General features: G+C 43.4%; 1 protein-coding gene across 5 annotated transcripts; it reads left to right on the plus strand.

The window, feature by feature from the left end:
* Positions 1-52: 52 nt before the first annotated feature.
* Positions 53-25,602, plus strand: BRD9 (bromodomain containing 9). Of its 5 annotated transcripts, none has more exons than XM_077917644.1 (17): positions 53-238; positions 1,268-1,488; positions 3,162-3,294; positions 3,654-3,714; positions 4,313-4,457; positions 5,842-5,952; positions 7,453-7,628; positions 13,404-13,536; positions 14,861-14,936; positions 16,250-16,345; positions 16,979-17,111; positions 17,470-17,581; positions 20,525-20,563; positions 21,027-21,098; positions 23,674-23,776; positions 23,916-24,083; positions 24,762-25,602. In XM_077917644.1, the coding sequence occupies exons 1-17, from the start codon at positions 121-123 to the stop codon at positions 24,857-24,859; spliced, it is 1,995 nt and encodes a 664-aa protein (XP_077773770.1). In that variant the 5' UTR covers positions 53-120; the 3' UTR covers positions 24,860-25,602. The 5 variants fall into 5 exon arrangements, with proteins under 5 accessions (XP_077773770.1, XP_028557755.2, XP_028557753.2 ...); XM_028701922.2 differs by having other exon boundaries at positions 7,513-7,628; XM_028701920.2 differs by having other exon boundaries at positions 7,516-7,628.
* Positions 25,603-25,860: the final 258 nt, after the last annotated feature.

Raw genomic sequence — 25,860 nt, forward strand, 5'->3', positions numbered from 1 at the left:
GCGGGCGGGGAAAGTGCTTCCTCTTTCCTCGGCGGGGCCCTTCCGTCACTTCCGGCCACGCCCCTTCCCCTGAGCGCCCCCGCCTCCTCCCTCGCCTCTCGCCCTCCGGTCGCGGCTATTATGGGGAAGAAGCACAAGAAGCACAAGGCGGAGAAGGCCGAGTGGAGGTCCGCGCCCGCCCCGGCCGTCGTCGCCGCCAGCGGAGGGGGAGGGAGCGGCGGCGGCGGCGCCTATGACGGTGGGTGGGAGAAGGGAGGGCGGTGGGTTTATTGATGCGTCTATTCATTGCCTTTCTCCTCAGTCCCCACAGCAACCCTGTGAGGGAGGCCAGAAGCCGCCACAGAAGCTGCCTGCAGGGAAGCTGCCCAGTTCCTTCTCTCCCCACCCCCGCCCCCCATTTATTTCTGCATTTGCAGCATTTCCAGCCCGAGTCCCACCTCCACCCCCCGCTGCAGGGCTGGGGCCGCGTGTCGGGTTTTCCATTGGGGGGAGGGGCTGTTGCTGTTGGTTTTTTGGCATCTTTATTTTACATTTTGTTGTGTTTTATGTGGAAATCGCTCAACTTGCATATTTTAATGTTTAACTTGTTGTTTATGCCAACTTTTGTTATGCCATAGTTACGTTATTTTTATCTGAACTCTGTAAAGGTGGCATACAAATAAATGTCGGGCTGATCTCCCGTTGCTCGGTCCCTGCTCCTGCCAACCTAGCAGTTCGAAAGCACGTCAAAGTGCAAGTAGATAAATAGGTACCGCTCCGGCGGGAAGGTAAACGGCATTTCCGTGCGCTGCTCTGGTTGGCCAGAAGCGGCTTAGTCATGCTGGCCACATGACCCGGAAAAACTGCCTGCGGACAAACGCTGGCTCTCTCAGCCTGTAAAGCGAGATGAGCGCACAACCCCAGAGTCGTCTGCAGCTGGACTTAACTGTCAGGGGTCCTTTACCTTTTTATGTATGTAACACAAGAGCATATATGCTATAATAAATTAATATACTTTATCTTGCTTTTAGCCACTTTGGGTGGCTAAAATACTGTTGTTTTTCTCTCACACACTTGTTGAGGGGGGTAGGTGCCACCTTCTTCCTGACAGAGGATATCGGTGCACATTTGTTTCAGACCTGCTTTTGGCATCATAATCTGCTCTTACACATTCCTATGAATAAGGCTTATGTGATCAGCATTCCTGCTGAATGTTTGCTGTGCTAGTTTGATACTGTTTATTTGTTTATTGCTTTTCACTTATTTGCTGTTGTTGTCACCCTCTTAGATTATGTGGATAAGCCCTTGGAGAAGCCATTGAAGTTGGTGTTGAAAGTTGGTGGAAGTGAAGTGACAGAACTTTCAGGATCAGGCCACGATTCCAGTTATTATGATGATAGATCAGACCATGAGAGAGAGCGACATAAGGAGAAGAAAAAGAAGAAGAAGAAGAAATCTGACAAAGAGAAAGAAAAGCATCTTGATGATGAGGAGAGACGGAAGAGAAAGGTAATGAGTCATTGACTTATTTTCAGAGATACTGGTCAAAGCTTTAAAACGTTACCTTATGAAAACTGTAAGTATCAGTTTGAACAAATGCATTTTTTTGTGGCAACTCCAGAGCTTTTTAAGCTATTCCTTACAACTGTTGTGAAGCAATGGCAGAGGATGAGAATTTTTAAGAGTCCGGAACACAGAGTAAAGTAAACTCCATTGTAATGCCTAATTACTTTTATAATTTAAATACTCCATCGCATCGCTGAGTTTTTATGCAAGCTCATCGAAATGCATTCACATCATCTGTTTTGTTCAGAAGGTTTCAAAATCCCCTTCCAGAACAAATTCTGCTCCTGTAATAAGAAACCACCAGATACAATACATCACATAATACATCACACCCTTCGCAGAGATCACCTAGTGATTCCCTTACATCTTAAAATATTGATTTACAAAGAGTCTGTAATCTAATATTTGTTGAGGGGTGATACTACTGAAATTACCAAGATTGTTTCGGGGTGTTTAGATGAGATCTTTAAAGCTAGAGCTAAAGTTTCCTGATTTATTTAGTGGTGGCTATCTAGTCTTTTTGGGACGCGGGTGGCGCTGTGGGTTAAACCACAGAGCCTAGGACTTGCCGATCAGAAGGTCGGCGGTTCGAATCCCCGCGACGGGGTTGCTCGGTCCCTGCTCCTGCCAACCTAGCCAACCGAAAGCACGTCAAAGTGCAAGTAGATAAATAGGTACCACTCTGGCGGGAAGGTAAATGGTGTTTCCGTGCGCTGCTCTGGTTTGCCGGAAGCAGCTTAGTCATGCTGGCCACAGGACCCGGAAGCTGTACGCCGGCTCCCTCAGCCAATAAAGCGAGATGAGCGCCGCAACCGCAGAGTCGGCCACAACTGGACCTAATGGTCAGGGGTCCCTTTACCTTTATCTAGTCTTTTATATATTGTATGTGTTTGGATTATCAATGTATTTGGATGACTTTGGATAATTGTATTATTTTATTGTTTAAATTTATGCCAATAAAAGCCAATTGGATTATTGCAAGGTATGCTGTGTGAGACTGCTCTTTTAAGACAACTTGGCATATTCAAGTGGTCCAAAATGCAGCAGCCAGATTACTGCCTGGGGTTTCCTTTAGAATTCTTATACCCCCTCTTTCAGATCCATTGCATTGGTTACTAGTTTGTCTCTGGACCCAATTCAAGGTGCTCACATTAGCATTTAAAGCCCTAAATGACTTAGTGCTACTACTTTATGTAGTTTGCTTGTTTCTTCAGCAGCTCTTTGAATTTTGAATAACCATTTTCCAACACACTCTTGAAAACCAACAACAAAACAAATAATAATAATAATTTTACTATTTATACCCCGCCCATCTGTCTGGGTTTCCCCGGCCACTCTGGGCGGCTTACAGTACATACAAAAACAGTAAGCTAAATAAAATACCTAAATAAAAGCAGGATGTCAAATGCAAATGGAAATAACCCATGTACTTTTTAAAAGGATCCTGTTTTCCTAAGCATTAGGAATTTGTTTTCCCATTGCTAAGTATCCTGAATTTTTAATGTCACAAAAGACTAATTTCAGTGGTGATTTTGCATGGATATGTTATCCTTTCATTTGTACTTGAAGAGGTTATATTGACTGTCTTTTTTACATTTCTGTTTCTTTGGTATCAGGAAGAGAAGAAAAGAAAAAGGGAGAAAGAACAATGTGATACGGAGGGTGAAACAGATGACTTTGATCCTGGAAAGAAAGTAGAGGTTGAGCCACCCTCTGATCGTCCAGTCCGAGCCTGTAGAACACAGCCAGGTGCGTTGTCAGTGACATCTGAAACTGATGGGCCATATATAAAGATTTGCATAGCGTAGGAAAACACTTCTCGGGTTCTTGTTTGCTCTCAGCCCCTTCTTTGGTTAAGGATGCAGTTTATTCATGTGGATAGAAATTCGTATGATTCTTGTGTTATCCTTAATATTCCTCTATCATTTTCAGAAAGGCCAACCACAGAATCTAATGTGTGTTTTACTGTCCTATGCCAAAAACCCAGGATTAATAGTGGTTATATTATTTTGTAGCGATAGCATCTTTATCATTTTAGAGCTGTGATATACAGATGGCAGGAACTTTCAAAGGAGTGATCATTTGCTTTTCCTTACATTGAATTATAGCAGAATGCGAGAGCACACCTATTCAGCAATTGTTGGAACATTTTCTTCGCCAGTTACAGAGGTAAGAATGATGCGCAATGACCTGGAACACAACCCCCATGCAAATGGGGAGTTGTATGTAAATACCTTTATGTATTTCAAAGTTTTCTGGAAAACCCACATCACTGCTTGATAATATCTAATTAGTTTAAGATTGGTACTCTGTAATGTAAGATGTGTAGATAGACGTGCTAAAGCGCTGGAGTGCTGGATCTGTATGCCCCCTCACTTTTAGCACCAGCTCACGTTGGTATATGTTTCTATACAGCTTATCCTGATGATTACTTGCTAATACAGAAAGTCCTGAAGTCACATGCATTTCAGATATCAAGCTGTATACAAACAGGCTGATTATTATTATTTTATTACGATTACATTTCTATACTGCCCTCCATTGCTTTGAATACACATTTTGCCAAATGCGGAAAAACATAAAATGCTTCCCCCTCCCTTTTTTTAAATGAAGCAAGACAGGTGGTGGTTCTTGACTGATGGGAAAATGGCGTTTGTTTTACATAGGTGTTTGGGGGGTGTATATACACACTACATGTATACACATACATTCATGATTTTATCCCCAAATATAACATTCCCTATATGTATGTGTTTCCCTTTTATAGGAAAGATCCTCACGGGTTTTTTGCTTTTCCAGTCACGGATGCCATTGCTCCTGGATATTCCATGATAATAAAGCATCCTATGGATTTTGGCACTATGAAAGAAAAAATTGCAGCAAACGAGTACAAGTCAGTAACAGAATTCAAGGTGAATTAATAGAGATTTGATAAAAAAAATTCACAGTGTGAATTGCTAATTATTATATTCGGTCAATAGGGGTGGTAGATCATGTAAATAGCTGCAGAAATGGTTCTATCTAGCATTTCCTGGGAGTGGGCAGCAATCCTGTTATTCCACTGTGAAAATGCACATAATTTTTATGTGATACCCCCAAAGCAGGTTGTACACAACAAAAGTCTGTGGTTTCAATTGCAGGTATCAGGGGCGGGGGTTGCCCATTGATCCCTGCATAACCTTCAGAAGCCTGTGGAAGCTACTAAGTCAAGCACAGCCCAGTACGCATATATGATGGTGCAGCAGCGGCTCAGTAAATCTCCTGTTTTTATTGCCTGCCTCAGACAACAAAAGCAGGATTTACCAAGCCCATGAAAGGCCATAAAACATTACTGGCTGTACTTGTTTTAGCAGATCACAGATTGTGACGGCTTGCCCTGTAATAGATTTGCAATTCTATGGTGTAGTCCTTGCAAGCAGCCAGTGAAGAGGGGGGCCTGTGTCTTACTTACACCAAGTTACGTGTGGGCATTCATATGAACAAGCGCTGTTCCATGTACAGTGGTACCTCGCAAGACGAATGCCTCGCAAGACAAAAAACTCGCTAGACGAAAGGGTTTTTTGAGCTGCTTCGCAAGACGATTTTCCCTATGGGCTTGCTTCGCAAGACAGAAACGTTTTGCAAGTTTGTTTCCTTTTTCTTAACACCGTTAATACAGTTGCGACTTGACTTCGAGGAGCAACTCATAGAACGCGGTGTGGTAGCCTTTTTTGAGGTTTTTGAAGACTTTGGTGATTTTTGAAGCTTTTCCAAAACTTTCCCGACACCGTGCTTCGCAAGACGGAAAAAATCGCAAGACGACAAAACTCGCGGAACGAATTAATTTCGTCTTGCGATGCACCACTGTAAATGAATTTCTGGCCTATAGAAAATTAGTATGCATGCCACACGCTAGTTTTCTCTGTGGATGAATTCTGCCTCCCCCTTGCTGCCTGAAGAGGAATAGTCCTAATGCAGGCTTACAATTTCATGTGAGAACCAGGTTTTAAAAGTCCTGAGAGAGAATATCAGTGAACCAGCCAGCTCCTTGTGTTAAACAGCAAGGCGTTCTGCAAAGTTTGACATAAATGTTAAAGCCCTGATCATTTAAATCAGTTGAAAGTCCTAGAGCAGCAACATTGTGATCATTGTTCGCCCTAGGAACCCGAAAGGGACCAGGGCCTCTTACAAGTCACCTGAGAAATAGTTAGTTGATATTCACCAACTGTACTATTCATTTTAACATTCTGTTGAATGTGGCCTGGCTGTGACTGCACAACTGCAAAATATGGTAATGCCCATGTTCATGTTTTTCAGGCAGATTTTAAGCTGATGTGTGACAACGCAATGACATACAACAGACCAGACACTGTGTACTACAAACTGGCCAAGAAGATCCTCCATACAGGCTTTAAGATGATGAGCAAAGTAAGACAGCTTTGAAAGTGAACGTGATGAGACCAAATGTGCACGTTAAACTACTATAGTGGGTCAAAGTGAAGGATTATTTCATTAATCTGTATAACATGGCTGCTGTATTCATATGCCCTGGGCTTTAAAAAAGCAGTAAATCTGCACTTTTATACAAATAAAGCACTGTTAGGGGAAAATGCATACCGTATTTTTCGCCCTATAGGACACACTTTTTCCCCTCCAAAAATGAAGGGGAAATGTGTGTGCGTCCTATGGGGCGAATGCAGGCTTTCGCTGAAGCCTGGAGACCGCGGGGGGTTGGTGCGCACTGACCCCTCTCGCTCTCCAGGCTTCAGGAAGCTAGCTATGGGAGACCCAGCTCTCCCACCCAGAAGCTTGGGGCGCGCTGAACTCCGCACGCCCCAAGCTTCGGGATTAGCACAGCGCACCTGGGGGGGAAATAATTTCCCCCCCTTTATTTCCCCCCCAAAAAACTAGATGCATCCTATGGGCCGGTGCGTCCTATGGGGCAAAAAATACGGTAATATATTCTGCTTCTAGGTATGGAAAGAGAGAAATTGCTGTGTAGGATATTGAAGCACCACCCTGTCGCCACTAGATACCGCATGGGTTTCTAAGAATCACCAGACATTGGCCACACACTTTTGAATAAACGCTTGCAATCACCTTGCTCTTTTAAAAAAGAAAGAAACGAAAAGCTGAAATTATGAGGAAGCTGAATTCTGTGCCCAGTACCAAATTCTGCACTCCTACAGAAATATGACATTCCCATAGCATCTTATATAGGACATTTCCATTTTAAATTGCTCCCCTTTTATGGTAGATAACACTGGTAAGATTTGGTTTCAAGTTGGAAACTTTGAACAGAAACTTCCAGCATGGAAGCAAATTTTTCCATATTACCTTTTAAGTTCATTGGACTTGCTTAAGTTGTTTACAAGTGAGAAATAAATTCTGAAACTTCTTTTGGGAAGCCAAGCATGTTAAACATCAAGGTGATGTACAGAAACATGCTTTCCTTTAAAACATTGTTGAAACATTTTATGGTTATGAAATACAATTCATAAATCCTTTTAGTCCCCCTCTTTGCAGAAAACAGGCCCTCCCCTCACTCCTCACCTAAAATTTAAGAAACACATTAAAAGGGAAATACTTAAGGTAGGAGATGGATTTATGTATACTTTACATTAAGGTGTACTAGTACCATATTAAAAGCAGTCAAACAACTGATTTATCATATGAGCTACTGCTTCTAGCCTGTTCTGCAGGAAGATTGTGGTAAGTTCCACTTGTCAGGTAGGTGATGGTCTTTCTTTCCTAGGTTGCAGATATTCTGGTGTCGTGCTGCCATGACTGAATCATGTTGCATCATCATTGAAGGTGTAGCTCTTAGGCACAAAGCCATGGCCATTCCCATCCCATCCCATCATCATAGCACCTTGGCTATGAGGGAAAGGTGTAAAGTCCCTGCTGCTCTGTCCTTTCTAATTCTAGGAACGGCTGTTAGCTTTGAAGCGCAGCATGTCGTTTATGCAGGACATGGATTTTTCTCAGCAGGCAGCTCTTTTGGGCGATGAAGACCCAGCTGTTGAGGAACCTGTGCCCGAAGTTGTTCCTGTTCACGTAGAGACTACCAAGAAATCCAAAAAGCCAAGTAAAGAAGTTATTAGGTAATGATACAGATGAAATTCTTTGCTCTTTTGTGCTTCTTAATTACAAATTGGAATTGTGCTGATATGAAGCAGACTTGAGTTTCCTGAGATTTCAGCATGCTTGGGCAGTCACAGATATTTTCCCCCATTGCAGCCACACATTTTCCAAGGTGTTGCAGGTTGTGTGTGTGTGTGTGTGTGAGAGAGAGAGAGAGAGAGAGAGAGAGAGAGGTATGTCAGGCAGCTGTTGAGGTATTTGAGTATCAAATTAGTTTTGGATAAACCAATCCCAAACTGTTGATGAATCTTAGTTCACTTCTTTGGCGTTTTAAAGGTAAAGGTACCCCTGCCCGTATGGGCCAATCTTGCCAGACTCTAGGGTTGTGCGCTCATCTCACTTTATAGGCCGGGAGCCAGCGCTGTCCGCAGACACTTCCGGGTCACGTGGCCAGCGTGACAGGCTGCATCTGGCAAGCCAGTGCAGCACACAGAACGCCATTTACCTTCCCGCTGGTAAGCGGTCCCTATTTATCTACTTGCACCCGAGGGTGCTTTCGAACTGCTAGGTTGGCAGGCGCTGGGACCGAACGACGGGAGCGCACCCCGCCGCGGGGATTCGAACCGCCGGCCATGCGATCGGCAAGTCCTAGGCGCTGAGGTTTTACCCACAGCGCCACCCGCGTCCCTCTTTGGCGTTTTACTGTGACCCAAACAAGACATGTTTTGATTTTCATTTGTAAGGCAACTGTACAAGTTGCAGTATAAGTTGCACTTCTTTAAGGATTGTTGAACAGTGCAAAAAGTACAATAAAGATAGTAGATGTGCTCATTTTTTTTCTTTTGAGGCACTTAATAATTTCATTGTGCCCTTCCTCAGCCTTAACATGGCAGAGGCCATTTCTGTGATGTTGTCTTCTCAGATCCCAATATCCTCCAGTTGCCCCTCCAAGAGCACCATTATTTCCCATAATGTTTCTGAGTGCACAGTAATGCTTGCTACATTGCAGATTCTTCCCTGAGCTTGAACTTGCCCTCAGGCTGTCTTGTAGCAGTACCCAAAATATAAGGACAGTAGAGCCTAGAGCACAATATTTAAAGACGTCCAACAGCTCTTTATCCCATAGAAAGACATCAGTGCAACTCCCTGTTCCCTTTTCAAACGACACCAAATTAGATGAGGAATTTGGCGCCTCCGACATTTCTATGGCAACAACACCTAAAGAACTCTATGTTGCTGACAATCTGGAGATATCCAGCACCAAATCTACATCTGGACCTTTGCCTAATGTTCCAAAAACTTATCAGAATGATCAGCCTTATCTACTCCTGGCGAGACAGGATGGACAGATCTTCCGAATTCGAATCAGGCTCTTTGTTGGCCAGTGATCCACATTTTATAACACATACCTCATTAATACTTCCACAGCCACAGATAGAACCAACAATCCTCCAATTAACCCAGGAGGGAGAGGGGGATTGACAGTTAATGAAACACCATGGGACTGTCTCCACACACACACCCCCCCCCCCCCGCTTGGGGTGCGGTTGGTTGGGTTTTATCTTCTAGGGATACTTACCCTATCAGACCTCCACCTCTTTCCCATACCATTTTGACCCAGGAGTCCTGGCCCAAGGATGACTTGTTATTGAGGGGATGTTACCCATCTATTGGGGGGGCTAGTATGGGATCTGGGATTTCCACAATTGAAGGGCTAGGGAGGAATGGCGGTGGGGCTAGATATCTCTATCGGCGAAGGGTTTCGAGATGCAGTGATCCTCGAACCCCTTCCAATCTACGCCCCATCCCAAGGGATGAGGGTAGGGAGAGCAAGGATTACACACCTCCGTCATTGGTGCTGTGCAATGCCAGGTCCATAGGCAACAAAACCGCCACCATGTGTGACTTTTTTGTCTCGCAGGGGATTGACCTGGCTTGCGTGACGGAGACCTGGGTACGGGAAGGCGAAGTAGTCTCCCTACATGAGATAACACCCCCAGGTTTCTCTGTCCTCCATCAATCGCGGACTGTGGGTCGGGGGGGAGGAGTAGTGTTGTTATTCCGGGAGGATTGCTCTTTCAGAGCTCTGCCATCACCGGCGATCTCCGGCATTGAATGTGTTGGTTTCGTGTGGGGCACCAAGAAGAGCTTGTCTGTCTGGCTGGTGTACCGACCACCCAGCACACCTGCAGCCACCCTGTCAGACCTGCTGGAGGTGGTGGCGGGCTGGGCCTTGGAGTTCCCAAACCTACTGGTTTTGGGAGACTTCAACGTCCATGCCGATGCCGCTCCCTCCTCACAGGCTCTGGACCTAGTGACTTCCATGGCAACACTAGGGCTCTCCCAGTTTGTTTTGGGCCCCACTCATCAAGCAGGCCACACGCTGGATCTGATCTTTGGGGCTGGCATAGATGTGATCTATGGAAGTGCCATGGTCTGATCACTACGCTCTGAAAGCCAAGATTGACTTCCCGCTCCTCCCCGGCTCAGGTGGCGAACCTATTTGGGCTCGTCCGCGAAAACTGATGGATCCTGATAGATTCCGACAAGCCTTGCGGAACCATGCTCCGCCTGGCGACTCATTAGATGACCTTGTCGAGGACTGGAATAACCGGCTCTTGGCAGCCATTGATGAGATCGCGCCTAAGCGCCCTCTGCGACCCCGTCAAAACCGGCCCCCTTGGTTTACTGAGGAGCTCCAGAAAATGAAGCGGGATCTCCGACGGCTAGAGCGAGTATGGCGACGGACTCGTGACGGAGCCTCAAGAACATCTTATAGGACGCTTATGAAAGCCTATGAGATGGCTATGAAAGCTGCTAAGAAATCTTACTTTGCAGCTTCCATTGCATCCGCTAGCTCTCACCCAGCACAACTTTTTAGAATAATTAGGTCAATAACGTCCTTAGGAGGACAACCAAATTTAAGCACAAATTCGACCCACAGCTGTGAGGCATTCACGAGCTTTTTTGCGGAGAAAGTCCTGTTGCTCCGCCGTGACCTCCCTGCCAATTTAGATACAGTGACTGAACTGGAGGCCCCTCGACTGACTTCAGGTCCAGTGTTGGATCATTTTGATCGGATACTCCCTACTGATGTGGATAGATTCCTCCAAGTTAGTAGGCCCACCACCTGCCTCCTTGATCCGTGCCCGTCTTGGCTGATTAGGGAATGTCCAGATGTTGCGCGGACCCCCCTGGTTGAAATTATCAATTTGTCCCTTGACACAGGGACATTCCCAGGGGAACTGAAGGAAGCAGTGGTGTGTCCACTCTTAAAGAAAACTTCATTAGATCCCTTAGACCTATCCAATTACCGCCCAGTTTCAAATTTTCCATACCTGGGTAAGGTAATTGAGAGAGCGCTTGCTGAACAGCTTGGTAGGTTTCTGGAGGAAACATCGGCATTAGATCCATTTCAGTCCGGTTTCCGTCCTGGTTTTGGGACGGAGACGGCTCTGGTTGCCCTAACAGATGATCTCCGTAGACAACTGGATCGAGGCAGGTCAGGACTGCTGATCCTTTTAGATTTGTCAGCAGCCTTTGACATGGTCGATCATGATCTTCTGGACCACCGCCTTGCAGACGTGGGGATATAGGGCATAGCCCGTAACTGGTTGTGCTCTTTTATCTCTGGTCGGGGACAGAGGGTGGCACTAGGGAGGGAAATGTCGTCGCGCCACTCCTTGGTGTGTGGAGTGCCGCAGGGCGCAATTCTCTCCCCGATTCTTTTTAACATCTTTATGCGCCCCCTTGTCCAGATTATCCGGAGCTTTGGGCTGGGCTGTCACCAATATTGACACTCGGCTCTATCTGCTGATGGATGGCCACACCGACTCTGCCCCGAACACACTGACCAGATGCTTGGAAGCTGTGGCTGGATGGTTTTGTGGGAGCCGATTGAAACTAAATCCTTTGAAGACAGAGGTCCTATGGCTGGGTCGGGATGGCATGGGGATGAGGGACCAACTCCCTTCTCTTGCGGGGGCCCAATTAGTGCCATTGCCTTCCGTTAAGAGTTTGGGTGTAATCCTTGACGCCTCCCTTTCCATGGAGGCGCAAGTTACAGCAACAGCCAAGGCGACATTTTTCCACCTTCGCCCCATCAAGCAGTTGGTCCCTTACCTTTCCCGCCCCGACCTGGCCACAGTGATCCATGCGACGGTCACCTCCAGGCTTGACTACTGTAATTTGCTCTATGCGGGGCTGCCCTTGAAACTCCAGCGGGTGCAGAATGCTGCAGCGAGGCTCCTCACGGGGTCTTTGCCATGGGAGCATATTCACCCAGTGCTTTTCAAGCTGCACTGGCACCCGGTGGAGTACAGGGTCAGATTTAAGGTGCTGCTTTTGACCTTTAAAGCCCTTCATGGCCTAGGACCCTTGTACCTACGGGACCGCCTCTCCTGGTATGCCCCACGGAGAGCCTCAAGGTCCATAAATAGCAACACCCTAGTGGTCTCGGGCCCTAAGGAAGTTAGATTGGCTTCAACCAGAGCCAGGGCCTTTTCAACTCTGGCTCCAGCCTGGTGGAACGCTCTGCCTCACGAGACCAGGGCCCTGCAGGATCTGATTTCTTTCCGCAGGGCCTGTAAGACAGAGTTGTTCCGCCTGGCCTTTGGCTTGGAGCCAATTTGATTCCCTCCCTCCCTCTCTTTCTTTTTTCTTTTCCTTCTCCTCCTGCAATGAGGCTACATTTTAATATTTTAATGTTCCATTATTTTAATGTTGTATTTTATTTTTGTTTTTAAGTTGTAATCACTCATCTTGTTTTTATTATTGCTTGTAAGCCGCTCTGAGCCCGGCCTTGGCTGGGGAGGGCGGGGTATAAATAAAAATTTATTATTATTATTATTATTAGACAAAAGCAGGGAAGGGGGTGGCTGGGGAGTATACACAGGGTATCTGACAGGGTGGGCAGTTTATGCCACAGCAAATCTGCTAAATGAGACATAATTCTCATTAGGATATAATGGGATCCAGGCTCAAATTTGGCTCATAGGCAGAAGTGAGACCTGCTTTTTAGAGAATTAGGAGTAGAATATGGACACCTCCTTCATCCTGTGCTTGTTTTCCCAGGGACATCAGGCTGGTCCTTGTTGGAAACTGAAAGTTAGACTAGTTGGAGCTTCTGGTTCAGCAATGCAATTCTTAGGTTCTTAAGCTGAAACAAAAAGCTGTGCACTGGCTAATTGTATAATCCCTTGCATGCCTATTAAAAACGTACATAAATGACAGTGTACACACAGGTCTCGCTATCAGCCTGCTTGCTATTTACAAATTCACGTTATCAGAGCACAAATAATTATGCCCAGACCTCACTACACATGCACAGCTGATTCAGGCATCTGAACAGCCAGAGTTTGCCCCCTTCTGTACTTGTTTGTGCTTTGCTGGTCAGTGGCAGGCATTTTGGGACAGAAACCATGGAGTGTGGGGGCAGGGGGAGAGAATGGACAAATCAGTTTCTCCTTTATGTCTCTCTTGGTTGGCTGCAAAAGAAACCATGGAAGAAACCATTATGTGAGCAGGGAGAGAGATCATGAATTAGAAATTTTACCATAGGAATCGGTGGAAACTGAACTTGTAATGCGAACCCTCACCTAACAAATGATTTCTAGGGAACACACTGTATTTGGTAAGCGGAGCCTGTGTCTAATACACACAATGATAAGAAAGTTCTGATTAACCCTGGAGAATGGCCACAATTAGTTCACAGTCATAATCTGTTGCCTAGAAATTACTTGGAGAAAAGTAGACATGATTTCATATTTATTGCACAACTTGTAACTTGTTTGTAGCTGCATATTTGAACCAGAAGGCAATGCGTGTAGCCTGACCGACAGCACTGCTGAAGAGCACGTTCTGGCTTTGGTGGAACATGCAGCAGATGAAGCTCGGGACCGGATCAGTCGATGTCTCCCAAACAGCAAGGTCGTGCCGCTTGATCCAAGTTTCCATTTTTTCGTTCTGCTTAACATTGCCAGAAACAATGTCCTCACCAGATTGAATAAGCATTTTTTGCGTGGCATCTGATACGTTAATTATATTTCAAGGACCGCCTCTTCCCGTATGAAGTGACCCAGACCTGGCACTCACCCTATGCCTGCCTCCTTCATGAGAGGTCTGGAGGGTGGCAACATGGGGACAGACCTTTTCTGCAGTCAGTGGCTCCCCATATGTGGAAGGCTCACCTGGCGCCATCATTACATCTCTTTAGGCACCAAGTGGAAACATTCCTCTTCACCCAGGCCTTTGGCTGATTAAACCATCTCTGGCCTTTTAAACTGTGTTTTGTGTTTTTACACTGTGATCCTCGGATGAAGGGCGGTATATAAATTTAATAATTAAGTTTCACGTGTGATTGCTTTATGGCTGTTAAATTTCCAGAGCACAGATTCCAGACCCCACTTGTTCCTCGGTATCTGCCTTGGTGAAACCCACCACCACCCCAAGCTTTTAATAAGTTAACAATGGTAATAAGTTCATAATATTAGTTATTTCAACTAATGGATCCAGAGTGCTGTCAGGATAGGACCTGGGAGGTGAGGGTTCAGAGCTTCATCAATGGGCCTATCACAATCTCTCATCATAGCCTACTTCATGAGATCATTGTGAAGATAAAATAAGTGATGGGGAAGTATGAACCTTGAGCTTCTTGGAAGAAAAGGACAATATAAAAGTAATAATACACTAAATAGCTTCATGCAATACTCCTGATTGAGGCAACCAAAGGTTGATAAGGGTCTCCATTATGGCACTATGGGAAGATAAAAATAAAAGATTGTAGCCTGATGAATCAAATCTAGCATATTAAACAATTCAGGTGTTTATATTAAAAGCACTAATGCTCTGAACACACTTATGAAAACAGGCTAAAGATGATGCAGCTTTTTCAAAGGTGCTTGTTCATACTGGATTATGCACCTGTAAACTCCCATTCCAGGAACACCTCCAGCATGTGAGTGTCGAGTGGCCCAGGGGGAGGCTGTACTCTGTCTTAAGCACCACAGCTGTGCATTGGCTCTGCACAGTAACCATAGGTGAATAAAGTAGAGAATAAAGGTGTTAAGGAAATACGGTTCAGTTGTCACCAAAGCTCTGGAACATGCTATCAAAAGAGGCAGTGCTAATGTTGTAGATCTCAGCAGCGCAGACAAACTGTTAGGATCTGACGTTTTAAAATCTGGATAGCTGTTTCCTTTTGATTGGTGAACGTAAAAATAATTTCTATTTCTGCCATATTTTTTAAGTACAGATAGGCTACCTGAAAAAGAATGGTGATGGGTCTTTGGTCTTCAGCGTACTCAATCCATCAGATCCAGAAGCAGAAGGTAATTGTTGTGCTAACTTTTGCAAGCTTTGTTTAAAGTTGTAGGTATGCTTTTATTGCTGCATGGCTAGATTCTCTTTTTAAATTTGCTCTGAAGTGCTTTCATCTTAGATTGAACAACCCAAACAGATAAGAAGCAGTAATGATATGCATGGAAATGTTTGCAACAGTACAGTAAGATTTGTATTCTGAAATACACTTTGCAACTCATCCTAAGCTAAAATGGATGTCTAATACAGACACGGTTGAAGGTTTATGGCTAATACTACAAATAGCTTCAAAATGAAGCTTCATTTGTCAGTAGTGTCTAAAAAAAGGCTAAGGAATCTTATTGTTGACTGGATACCTGTGATGTTCCTCTAAACTCTTATTTGAATTAGCATAAATGCATCTTCTACTTTTTTGACCTGATCTTCATCTGCTTAATTAAAACATGAATTGCCAGTCTGTGATACAACAGTGTGGGCTGTAAGACATTCTTGGACAGAAGGAAAAAGACCCAGTGGTCTGGGCAGTGGTGTTGAAAAAGATCTGTATTCCTCTTTGCCTCTCCCTGTTTGCTGGTGCCTGCTCCATGGCCAAATAAACTAGAGGCTGAAATTGCAATAAAGTCCAGAGGGCTGCATGTATTGTAGTGGAATGACGCCATCTCATGCCTTACTGTGGTGTAGTGGTTAAGAGCGGTAGTCTTGCAATCTGGGGAACCGGGTTCGCGTCTCCGCTCCTCCACATGCAGCTGCTGGGTGACCTTGGGCCAGTCACACTTCTCTGAAGTCTCTCAGCCCCACTCACCTCACAGAGTGTTTGTTGTGGGGGAGGAAGGGAAAGGAGAATGTGTGCCGCTTTGAGACTCCTTAAAGGGAGTGAAAGGCGGGATATCAAATCCAAACTCTTCTTCTTCTTCTTACTATTACTCAGTTGAAGTAAAAAAATGCACATCAGTGAGGAACTTGACTTGTGTTTGTCTGCTTATACATATGTACAGTGTATGGACTAAAATACATAATAAATGCTGAGTGTGATAAAAAAAATCCATACTCAGGAATATTATCTATATGTGTTCCTGATGTTGATTTTAGAGGTTTGCAAAATGTGTTGAAGGGACTTTAAGATCCATGCCAAATCAACCATGTGGTTCATGATGCCTTGGTCTTTGTGGCAACCATGGGCATGTCTCATATAATAAAATGGATTGTTATCTTAATTATAATTATTATTTTGTGTTTTCCATTGCCTTTTGAACATATTGTCCTAAAAAGCAAGATCGAAATTAGTTACATAAATAAATGTAATGCACATTTCCTTTTGATACAGAGGAGGAAACCCATCCAGTGGATCTGAGTTCTTTGTCAAGCAAGTTATTACCTGGTTTCACAGCCCTGGGCTTCAAAGATGAAAGAAGGCACAAAGGTAGTTAAGGCAACTAAATATCGTGTCTTCAGGATTAAACATTTGTCCTCATATTAAACCATTCATTCAGAACCGAATAGTATTAAGAAGGTGATTTCAGTTAACTAGTTGTTTTCAGAACTTGATTAGTTGACTGTATATCTAAACCAAACAAGTAAAAAAAAAAAAAAATCATGTTGGGAGAAGTAATTGGCCATGTTTGGACTATCATACTTCGGTTTAACCAGAAATCTGTAATTAAATGTAGTTCCTTGTTTTCTCTGAACCAGGAGAATATTAAACCACTTTCCCCCCTAAGATCTTGGCTTGTTCTGAAGCTGGAAACCATAGTTTTCCAGCTGAGGCTTAATAGAAAACCATGGTTAATTTAGAGGCTTCCTGGTTTGCCTTCTCACACTGCAAAGGGAAGCGTGAAGACAAACAAATAAGTTTGTTTGTATCTCAATTTAATACGCCAATATATGATTGTCAAAGCTGGGTGATTATTACAATTCTGTTTGTGGTGTCTGATTCACACGTGCATTATCAAGAGATGTACATGGATCTGTAAACAAATCCTAAGAAATGCAGTTGGGTTTGGGAGGGGACGAGGTTGAGAAGAGGATTTCAAACACATTTTTCTTATATTTCCAGTCACGTTCCTTTCAAGTGCTAATACAGCACTTTCGATGCAGCACCATTCTATCTTTCATGATCTGAAAGCAGATGAAATGGAACTGCTGTATTCAGCATATGGAGATGAAACTGGGATCCAGTGTGCCCTAAGGTAAAGAAGTTGTCGTGCACATTGAACTCTTATATAGTTATATTAATTGCTTGTTTACTTTTGTTTGTCATCCATATCATACTCTCCTTCCATCTTGGTGCAACAGACCACCACACCAGCACAGAAGCTTAAGATTAGGATGTACAAAGAAGAACAATAGTTCACATGGAAGCGAGAATAAATGGTATACAAAAATTTGTAGCTTCAAATTCCATCAGGGTGACAACTTTTTTGAAGAACCACGGAAGACAGCTTTTCAAAACCAAAATGTGTTTTGCTTTTTGCAGTGCTTATGTTTAATTTACAAATATATATGCAGCCGACTGAATTGTCACGACTTATGTCATAAATCTTCTAGTTTGCAGGAATTTGTGAAGGATTCTGGAATTTACAGCAAAAAAATAGTGGATGACTTGTTGGATCAAATCACTGGTGGAGATCATTCCAAAATTATTTATCAGCTAAAGCAGGTAGGTCTGCATTATGCAGAGATGCAATTAACACAGTTAGTGTGGGATCAGTAGTTTCCCCTTCAAAGTATTTTTATTAAATTCTTCAAATTATGTACAGTAGAATTGGTCAGTGGCAGCACCTGAAACCCATAAAGTCTTTTCTGGAACTCATGAATATGGCTACACTATTTGAACACCTTACACAAATCCTTGTCTTGACAAACAATCCCGTTCAGATCTAACATAGTCAGAGAGGCTCAGGGTGACAAAGGTGTGCAGAAGAGATTGTCTGCACACCTTTTCTCATGAGAAAACTGCACATGTATGTTTCAGTCAGAATTAAAGTTGCATAAGATTACATGTTTGTAAAACTAATCCTTTGCGGGGGCGAGAGAAGCATGCTTTCTCAATCGAGCTACTCAGAAGTACCTTTTTTTTTGGTGTATAAGATGAGTTTTTTTGCTTAAAGAAAAAAGAAGTAAAAAAAATGGGGGTCGTCTTGTACATGGAACATTGATGTCCAGGGGGATTTTTTAAATATTTGGGCATATCTGCAGGATTTTGGCTTGGGCGGGCTCCTGCTGTCATCCCCCCTTTCTTCCCCCCCCCCCCCCCCGGCTGCATGCTGACAACTGGCTCGCCTCCTGAAGCCCCCACTGGCTCGACCACCGGTGCAAGAGCAGCTACCACCGCCACTGTTGAGAGCTGCCTCAGCTCCCTCTCCTTGCCCTTCTTTCCTTTTTTCCCCCTCTTCCCCTCTCAAACTCTCACCCTGCCTCCAGCCCACTCACCACCTTCCTCAGCTCAGTTTGCTCGACAGCATGGCCCAGCGCAGAGCGGGCACTGCCACCGAGGGGGAGCATGCGGTGCCCAGTCGCTGCCTTTGCTTCTGCACCATGCTGGAAACTTTGGAGGCGATTGCCCAAATCATGATAAACTTGCCACCACAGATCATTCATATTTTCATTTCTATTTTAGGGTATTGTTTCCTTAATTTTGGGTTCAAAAAAATAAGGTTGGGAGTGTCTTATACATGGAAAAATACGGTAAATCCTAAATTCAGGGTTGTCTTCAACACTGGTCCTGCTCATAGTAGACCTATTGAAGTTAATAGAGCTGACTAACTTAGATTTATTGATTTCAGTGGGTAGGACTAGCATTGGATATGACCTGAATTTGTTTTATTATTCCCAAAAAGTCCTGCAGCGTAACATCCTTATAGCCTGCTTGGAATCTGGTACTGTCTCTTAATAGAAACATTTTGACCTTGACGGACAAGATATAAATCTATAAAGCAATAGAAGTGGGAGGGCTGATTAGTTGTCCTTCTTCCTTGCAAACAAGGAACTGCAACCCAAGGGAGTCTATGCCTGTCCTTTTTCTTCCTAATTCTGTCACCTAAGACAGGTGTGGGGCTGGAAGGAAAGAGAGAAAAGACGACTATCTTATCATAAAACAGAGTTGCATTTAAAGAAGCACATTTTTTCAGTCACGTGGAAGACCTTTAATTGGTAAAAACATTGCAACCATATATATTGTCTGCAAACTCCAAAGGTTCAGCAGACCTCTCCCTGTTCAGAATGCCTTTCTTAATTCCTGGCTAACAGTGATACATACCTTTTCTACAGTAACCAAGGCATCACAACCAAATGTGACTTGCATTGTTGCTTAGCTTTAATAATGGGATAATCCTGTCTTTTCAGTTGGTGCTGGGCTTAGAGCAGTCCTTCACTCCCATGGATTTGGTCTAGTTCTGACATGTCCATTCCAGTTTCCCCTTTTTTTTTCTCTGTGTCTCTGTTTCTCAGAGGCTCATGGGATAATAGAAACCATATGGTGAACATCAGCAAAAAGTGTTTGAAATTATTTATTAAAAATTACTTCTTCACCTTGCCTACTGCATTCTTCTTGAGCTGATGCAAGTTCCAGCACCTTAATTCAACAAGCTCATAATGGAGCAGAATGAGTCGCAGAGCAACCTAAACAATGAAACTCTGCCATTTTGTGCCAGGAGCAGTCCCCATCAGCATAAAAAACTGCATCCAAACACTGCTTGGCAGTGTATGAGAGGGGCTCTGGCTGGTGGAAAACTCCTGAGCCCAGCAGAGCCTACAAGCACTGTCTCTGCCAGACAGTCCCAAAACACTTCCCGCCGTGGTTGGGGAACCCTCCAGAGCAGATTGGGGGGTTGGGAAGTAGCGGAAACAGAATTTCCCTTGCATATGCTGGCATGACACTGGATCTCACCCATAACTGCTTCCTGATGGACACTGATCGCTGGAAAGGAGGGGTATAAACACTTCAAATAAACTAAAGAACAATAACATTGCTCTCTGTTTTGTTTGAAGATCCTCAAAGCTTGTTGTGTTTAAGAAAAAAAAAAGTTGGTCTGTATTAGTCCACACTCAAAAGAAGCAAGGTTTTGTCCCTATCTTCTTTCTTCACTGTCCCATATTTCTAGTTTGAAAGTAAATCCAAATTATGACTGATTCAATGGAAACACTGTTTATTCTGCAGATGTCTCTCTCATTGGCCTGGTTTGCACATTGCATTAAACCACTGTTTAACGTGCTGGTGTACACAGCTCAGATGTTCCCATGCCACTTCTTCCTTGCGTCTTCGACATCACAGACAAAACAAGCCAGAATCTGGTTTGTTGGGTTGACCAAACCCCAAGGCTCATGGTTTATTTCATGCGGAAAAACCCGTCAGCAGTAACCAAGGTTTGTTCTTCAGTTCTCGTGGTTGGTTTGAATAAAACAAACCTGGGTGCAGGCAGCAAAGCAAGGCAGACTCTGGCTTGTTTTGTCCACGTTGTGGCAAGAAGATTGGTGTAGAAGAGTCATGGGAACTTTTGAGCATCATGCACCAGCTCACTGCTTGGTCACATAAAACCATTAGTGTGCTTTACTCAAAAAAAGAAACAGGAAAAATGAACCATTTTAATATTCTGGTTTTCAGAGGAGAAACATTCCAGTGAAGCCACCAGATGAAGTCAAAGTAAGTCCTATTACATTTTATTTTTAACCAGCCTTCATGTTCATATGTAATAGTGTGCTTTTTCTTGGAAACCGCCCTGGGAATATGATTGAAATATGCTTTAGTTGATATTCCTGTGTTGCATGGGATTAGACTGAGTGCATTACAATTCTCTAATTCTATAGTAAATACAGAAATAAGAATTGCAATCAGTGTGTTCCATAAATCATAGAATCACTATAATTTAGATATTTCAGAAACCTCAAGATTTGTTTAAATTGGGTTTTCTGTACTATTTTCTGTTTCCTTTCATTTTGTATTTATTTGTTTTTAAGTACCAAAGGAAAAAATAATCCATATTGAAAGCTTACATTTTCCTCTTGTTACTTCATTGGCGGTGTAAAATAAAATATGTCAAATGGAAAATGGAAAATGAATACAGATTGTAAATTACCAACAATCTGAATGTGCTTTGATATTTAAGGTTCCACCAGTCCTCATAAAAGAAGAACACAAATTGCGCAATACTTGCCCAGATGCCTCCAAGCAGAGTATGGTAAGATTTCTTGTTTAGTCTGTAAATGGCCTAGTGAACCACTAGACCACAGGCCTAATGCAGCCCCTGCCCCTGCCCCAGCTTTTTTATGGCTGTACCAAATTTGGCAGTGTGGAATCTGCAGGGATACGTGGTTGGAGAAGTTGATCAGACGAAGGTGGTGGGCCGGCTGCAGCCGCATCCGTGGTGTTGTCCCTGTCTGCTGCAACTTCTGCCTCTGTCCTGCTGCGCCCTTGCTCCTTTGGGCAGATTAAGGTTTCATTGGAAAACTCTGGTAACACCGTAAGGGCTTGCGTTTGATCAGAGCTATGCTTCTCCTGCCTCTCCCCTTATTGCTCCTGTAAGTTAGTATGCAGCTGAACAGCCTGAAATGTTCACATCCAAATCTTGGAGAGCATTGTTAGATCTTTACATCAGTTTGTGGGTGATCTTTAAAAAGCCACTTGATGTGGTTGTTGCTGTCACAATTAAGTAATTGTTTATTTCAGTTTATCGTGAGTATTACAAACCATGCAAAAAGGCATTAGTAAATCATGTTGGGGGACGCGGGTGGCGCTGTGGGTAAAACCTCAGTGCCTAGGACTTGCCGATCGCATGGTCGGCTGTTCGAATCCCCGCGGCGGGGTGAGCTCCCGTCTTTCGGTCCCAGCTCCTGCCCACCTAGCAGTTCGAAAGCACCCCTAAGTGCAAGTAGATAAATAGGCACCGCTTTAAAGTGGGAAGGTAAACGGCGTTTCTGTGTGCTGCGCTGGCTTGCCAGATGCAGCTTTGTCACGCTGGCCACGTGACCCGGAAGTGTCTGCGGACAGCGCTGGCCCCCGGCCTCTTAAGTGAGATGGGCGCACAACCCTAGAGTCGGACACGACTGGCCCGTACGGGCAGGGGTACCTTTACCTTTACCTTAAATCATGTTGGGAGAGGGTGCTCTGCTTATTAACTTATTTGATCTTTATCACAATATTAATTTTCATTCATTATGATGACTGCTAACTGGAGGATAGGGGTGGCAGGTAACATCCAGAATACACAGGTGCCTACTAAATTAAGCTAAGTGGCAAAAATATAACCTCACCTGCTTTTTGGGCTTGCACACTTTTGGCATTTGAGTTCGTCATGAGGAAATGCAGCCTTGAACTGAAGAATGTTGGCCGTTATGAATTGCGGTTAGTTTTGCTTCAAGCAAACCACCATGGTAAGCTGAGGTTCATTCTTGGGTTTCCAATTATGCTTTGTTTGAGCAAAACAAAGCACGATCCCTCGTTCAGATCTAACGCTAAGGCCAGGGATCATAGTTGGTTTCCTCCTAGCCCTTGCAGGAAGGAGTAAAGCAGGTGTGGTTCAGAGAGTCACAGTGAATGGTTTCCTGTGATGGGAATGCAGCCTGCTGGATCAGGCCAGCCAGATGCTTAGGGAAAGCTCACAAACAGGACTGAGCACAACCACCACTCTCTCCACCTGTGATTCCCAGCCATCAGCATTCAGAATAATAATAATAACAACAACAATAATAATTTTTTATTTATACCCCGCCCTCCCCAGCCAAGGCCGGGCTCAGAGCGGCTTACAAGCAATAATAAAAACAAGATGAATGATTACAACTTAAAAACAAAAATAAAATACAACATTAAAATAATGGAACATTAAAATATTAAAATGTAGCCTCATTGCAGGAGGAGAAGGAAAAGAAAAAAGAAAGAGAGGGAGGGAGGGAATCAAATTGGCTCCAAGCCAAAGGCCAGGCGGAACAACTTACAGGCCCTGCGGAAAGAAATCAGATCCTGCAGGGCCCTGGTCTCATGAGGCAGAGCGTTCCACCAGGCTGGAGCCAGAGTTGAAAAGGCCCTGGCTCTGGTTGAGGCTAATCTAACTTCCTTAGGGCCTGGGACCACGAGGGTGTTGCTATTTATGGACCTTGAGGCTCTCTGTGGGGCATACCAGGAGCAGACTTATTTGCATCCTCTTGTCTAATCCTCTTTCAAAGCCATCCAAGATGGTGGCCATCACTACGTCTTGTGGGAGTAAACCCCGTAGTTTAGCTATGTACTGTCTGAGCACTTTCTTTTGCCTGTCTTGAATCTTTCAGTATTCAGCTTCCTTGGATGTTAACATACTCTAGTGTCATGAGAGAGGAAGAAACACTTTTCTCTGCTCTCTTTATCTAAACTAAAAAGCCCCCAATGTTGTAACAGTTCATCATAGATGAGACGTTCCATCCCCTTCATCATTTTAGTTGTCCTTTTCTGAACATTTCCCGGTTCTACAACCTCCTTTTTGATGTGAGGATAATCCTAGGAATTCCTTCTTAAACCAGTAAACAATGGTATTGGGTGATAGCAGTGAATCCTTTTTGGAATGCTGCCAGGGTTAGATGTAAAACATTTTCTCCCCCATGCAGCACACGTTTTCAACATGGTCACCAGTGTTTGTCCATTTGACTTCCCAGTGAAAGTCATGAAGGGTGCACTTAGCCTTGCTTGATAATGTGCTTCTACTGGAGAGGGGAGTCATGTCTGTAGCAGCCATATTAAACAGTTACTCACGTTGTGTAGCTGTCATTTTTCTCTTCTTTTTTCAGGTTGGAGAAGCCATTGGAGACAATACTAGTTCTGTTTTGGATTTTTTGTCTATGAAGCCATATTCAGACGTGTCCCTTGATATATCCATGTTGAGTTCATTGGGTAAGCATGTTCTTAGAGTAGTTCAGTGTTGAAAGTATGATTCAGTAGCGTATGATATGTAGTTTGGTCCACTAATCAAATTTTTTTCTAGGCCTAGTCTAACATGGTTTTGCCACAGATGATGTGTTGTTGTTCTCAGGTAAAGTAAAGAAGGAGCTTGATCATGAGGACAATCATTTACACTTGGATGAAACCACCAAATTACTGCAGGACCTTCATGAGGCTCAGGCTGACAGAGTAGGATCCAGACCGTCCTCCAACCTCAGCTCCCTCTCCAATGCTTCTGAAAGGGATCAACACCACCTAGGTAAATCTGGTTGAACAACATGACCTCCTGAGCCTTCTCAGTCCCACTTAAAATGGAATAGTTTGTGAGATGCCCAAGATACTGACTGCATTGACAGTATTCACAATCACATAATTACAGTGGTGATGAGATTGCCCCATAAGGTCCTTGGGAGGGCAGGATGCAAATACAAATAGGTTGATAGATAGGACCATTGCTGTGATTTATTTCTATTTAAAATCCTCTGTTTGAATACATTTGACCTTTCAATGACTATTAGAAATTAAACAGCCGCAAAAACCTAAGTAAAAACTATTTGCAGTATAAAACAGCCCCAAAGCAATTTTACAAAGATGGATTTCATGTTATGAGAATGTGAAATTCACACATGTTTTCGTTCCAAGTCTCAGGGCCACCGCAGGAAGTGTCTGCTCATACCCAACATCAATCAGACTTCTAATAGAAGGGACTAAGTAGATAGGCCGGGTGCGGGGTTTTGCCACAAATGTAATGAAAAGTTGACGTTTCTAAAATCATTGATGGAGAACATGATTAAAAACCACCAACTATAATCATTTACCTATTTAACTGAACTCGGTTAACTTGCATAAAATTGGACTGTGAATATATTTCCTGAGTGTATGGAACTGTTCAAACTTGTTAATTTATCCTTTCTGGCTCTCTCCTTGTTTTCCACAGGAAGCCCTTCTCACTTAAGTGTAGGAGAACAACAAGATATGGTCCATGACCCCTATGAATTTCTTCAGTCTCCAGAACCGACAAATGCCAATAATTAATCTTGCATATATTGTATTTATTTTGTGCTTTTTATACTGTGTAAACAATTTATGTAGTTTTGTCAAATAGCATGCATTTCTATTTGCCCTTTTTATTTTGTATGAAGATTGCTAAATAATAATGCTCGTGCATATTTGTAAATATTACTTGGGTTTATATATCATGGTATTTGGACCATCTCATACGGTATTTTAGGTGTGTACAATAGATCTGAAGAAGCAATCTCAAATTACGTATTTAAGATACCTTATTTATATTTTTAAAAATGCTAACCAGCTGTTTATCATGCTGTCAATCGTTTAAAAGTTTTTTATTTAGTGTGCCGCTATGGCCGTATAGGAGGAACATTTTTTTCAGTGGTGATACAGTGTTAGTCACAGAGACCTATTAATACCAAGGTGGCTCTGCTCTATGACTGACTTTAGATATTACCCAGACATTTCAGAACCGTGGTTGTCTTTCTATTTTCTCCTTCTCTTCCTTCAGTTGCTCACTGCAAAGATGGCCAGATTAAAAGTTATATACAGTCCAGATCCTCAATAGTAATATTGAAGATTTACAGCTTAAAAAGTTCAGCCCTTGCCAAATTATCCAGATTTTTAACACGTTTTAAATTTTAAATGAAGAATTTGAAATTTGACACTAAATGACTTTTTTAAAACAATTTATATTATGGATAAACTAGAATCATTTTGTTGTTCATTAACAATATTGTAAATATGAATAAAACTCATCAATGCAATTGTGCTCTGGTGTTCTTGGTACTTAGTTCTCCAGTTCTTCATTAACTTGAAATTTGGTGTACCAGAAACAGACCTGCCTATAGCTCTCTTTACACTTTACACATGGAAAATATAGTGTGGTGAAAGTGATCAACTAGAGTTGTGGACTATGGGGGGAGAAAGTCTCTCCACTGTAGCAGTTCTGTCCAGTACACCAACAGCAGCGAGAAAAGGAGCAGCAAAACTTTGGGATGGGGCTAAATATACAGCCCTGCAGT

This window comes from Podarcis muralis, chromosome 13, assembly GCF_964188315.1.
Source record: "Podarcis muralis chromosome 13, rPodMur119.hap1.1, whole genome shotgun sequence".
NCBI classification, from domain to species: Eukaryota; Metazoa; Chordata; class Lepidosauria; order Squamata; family Lacertidae; genus Podarcis; species Podarcis muralis.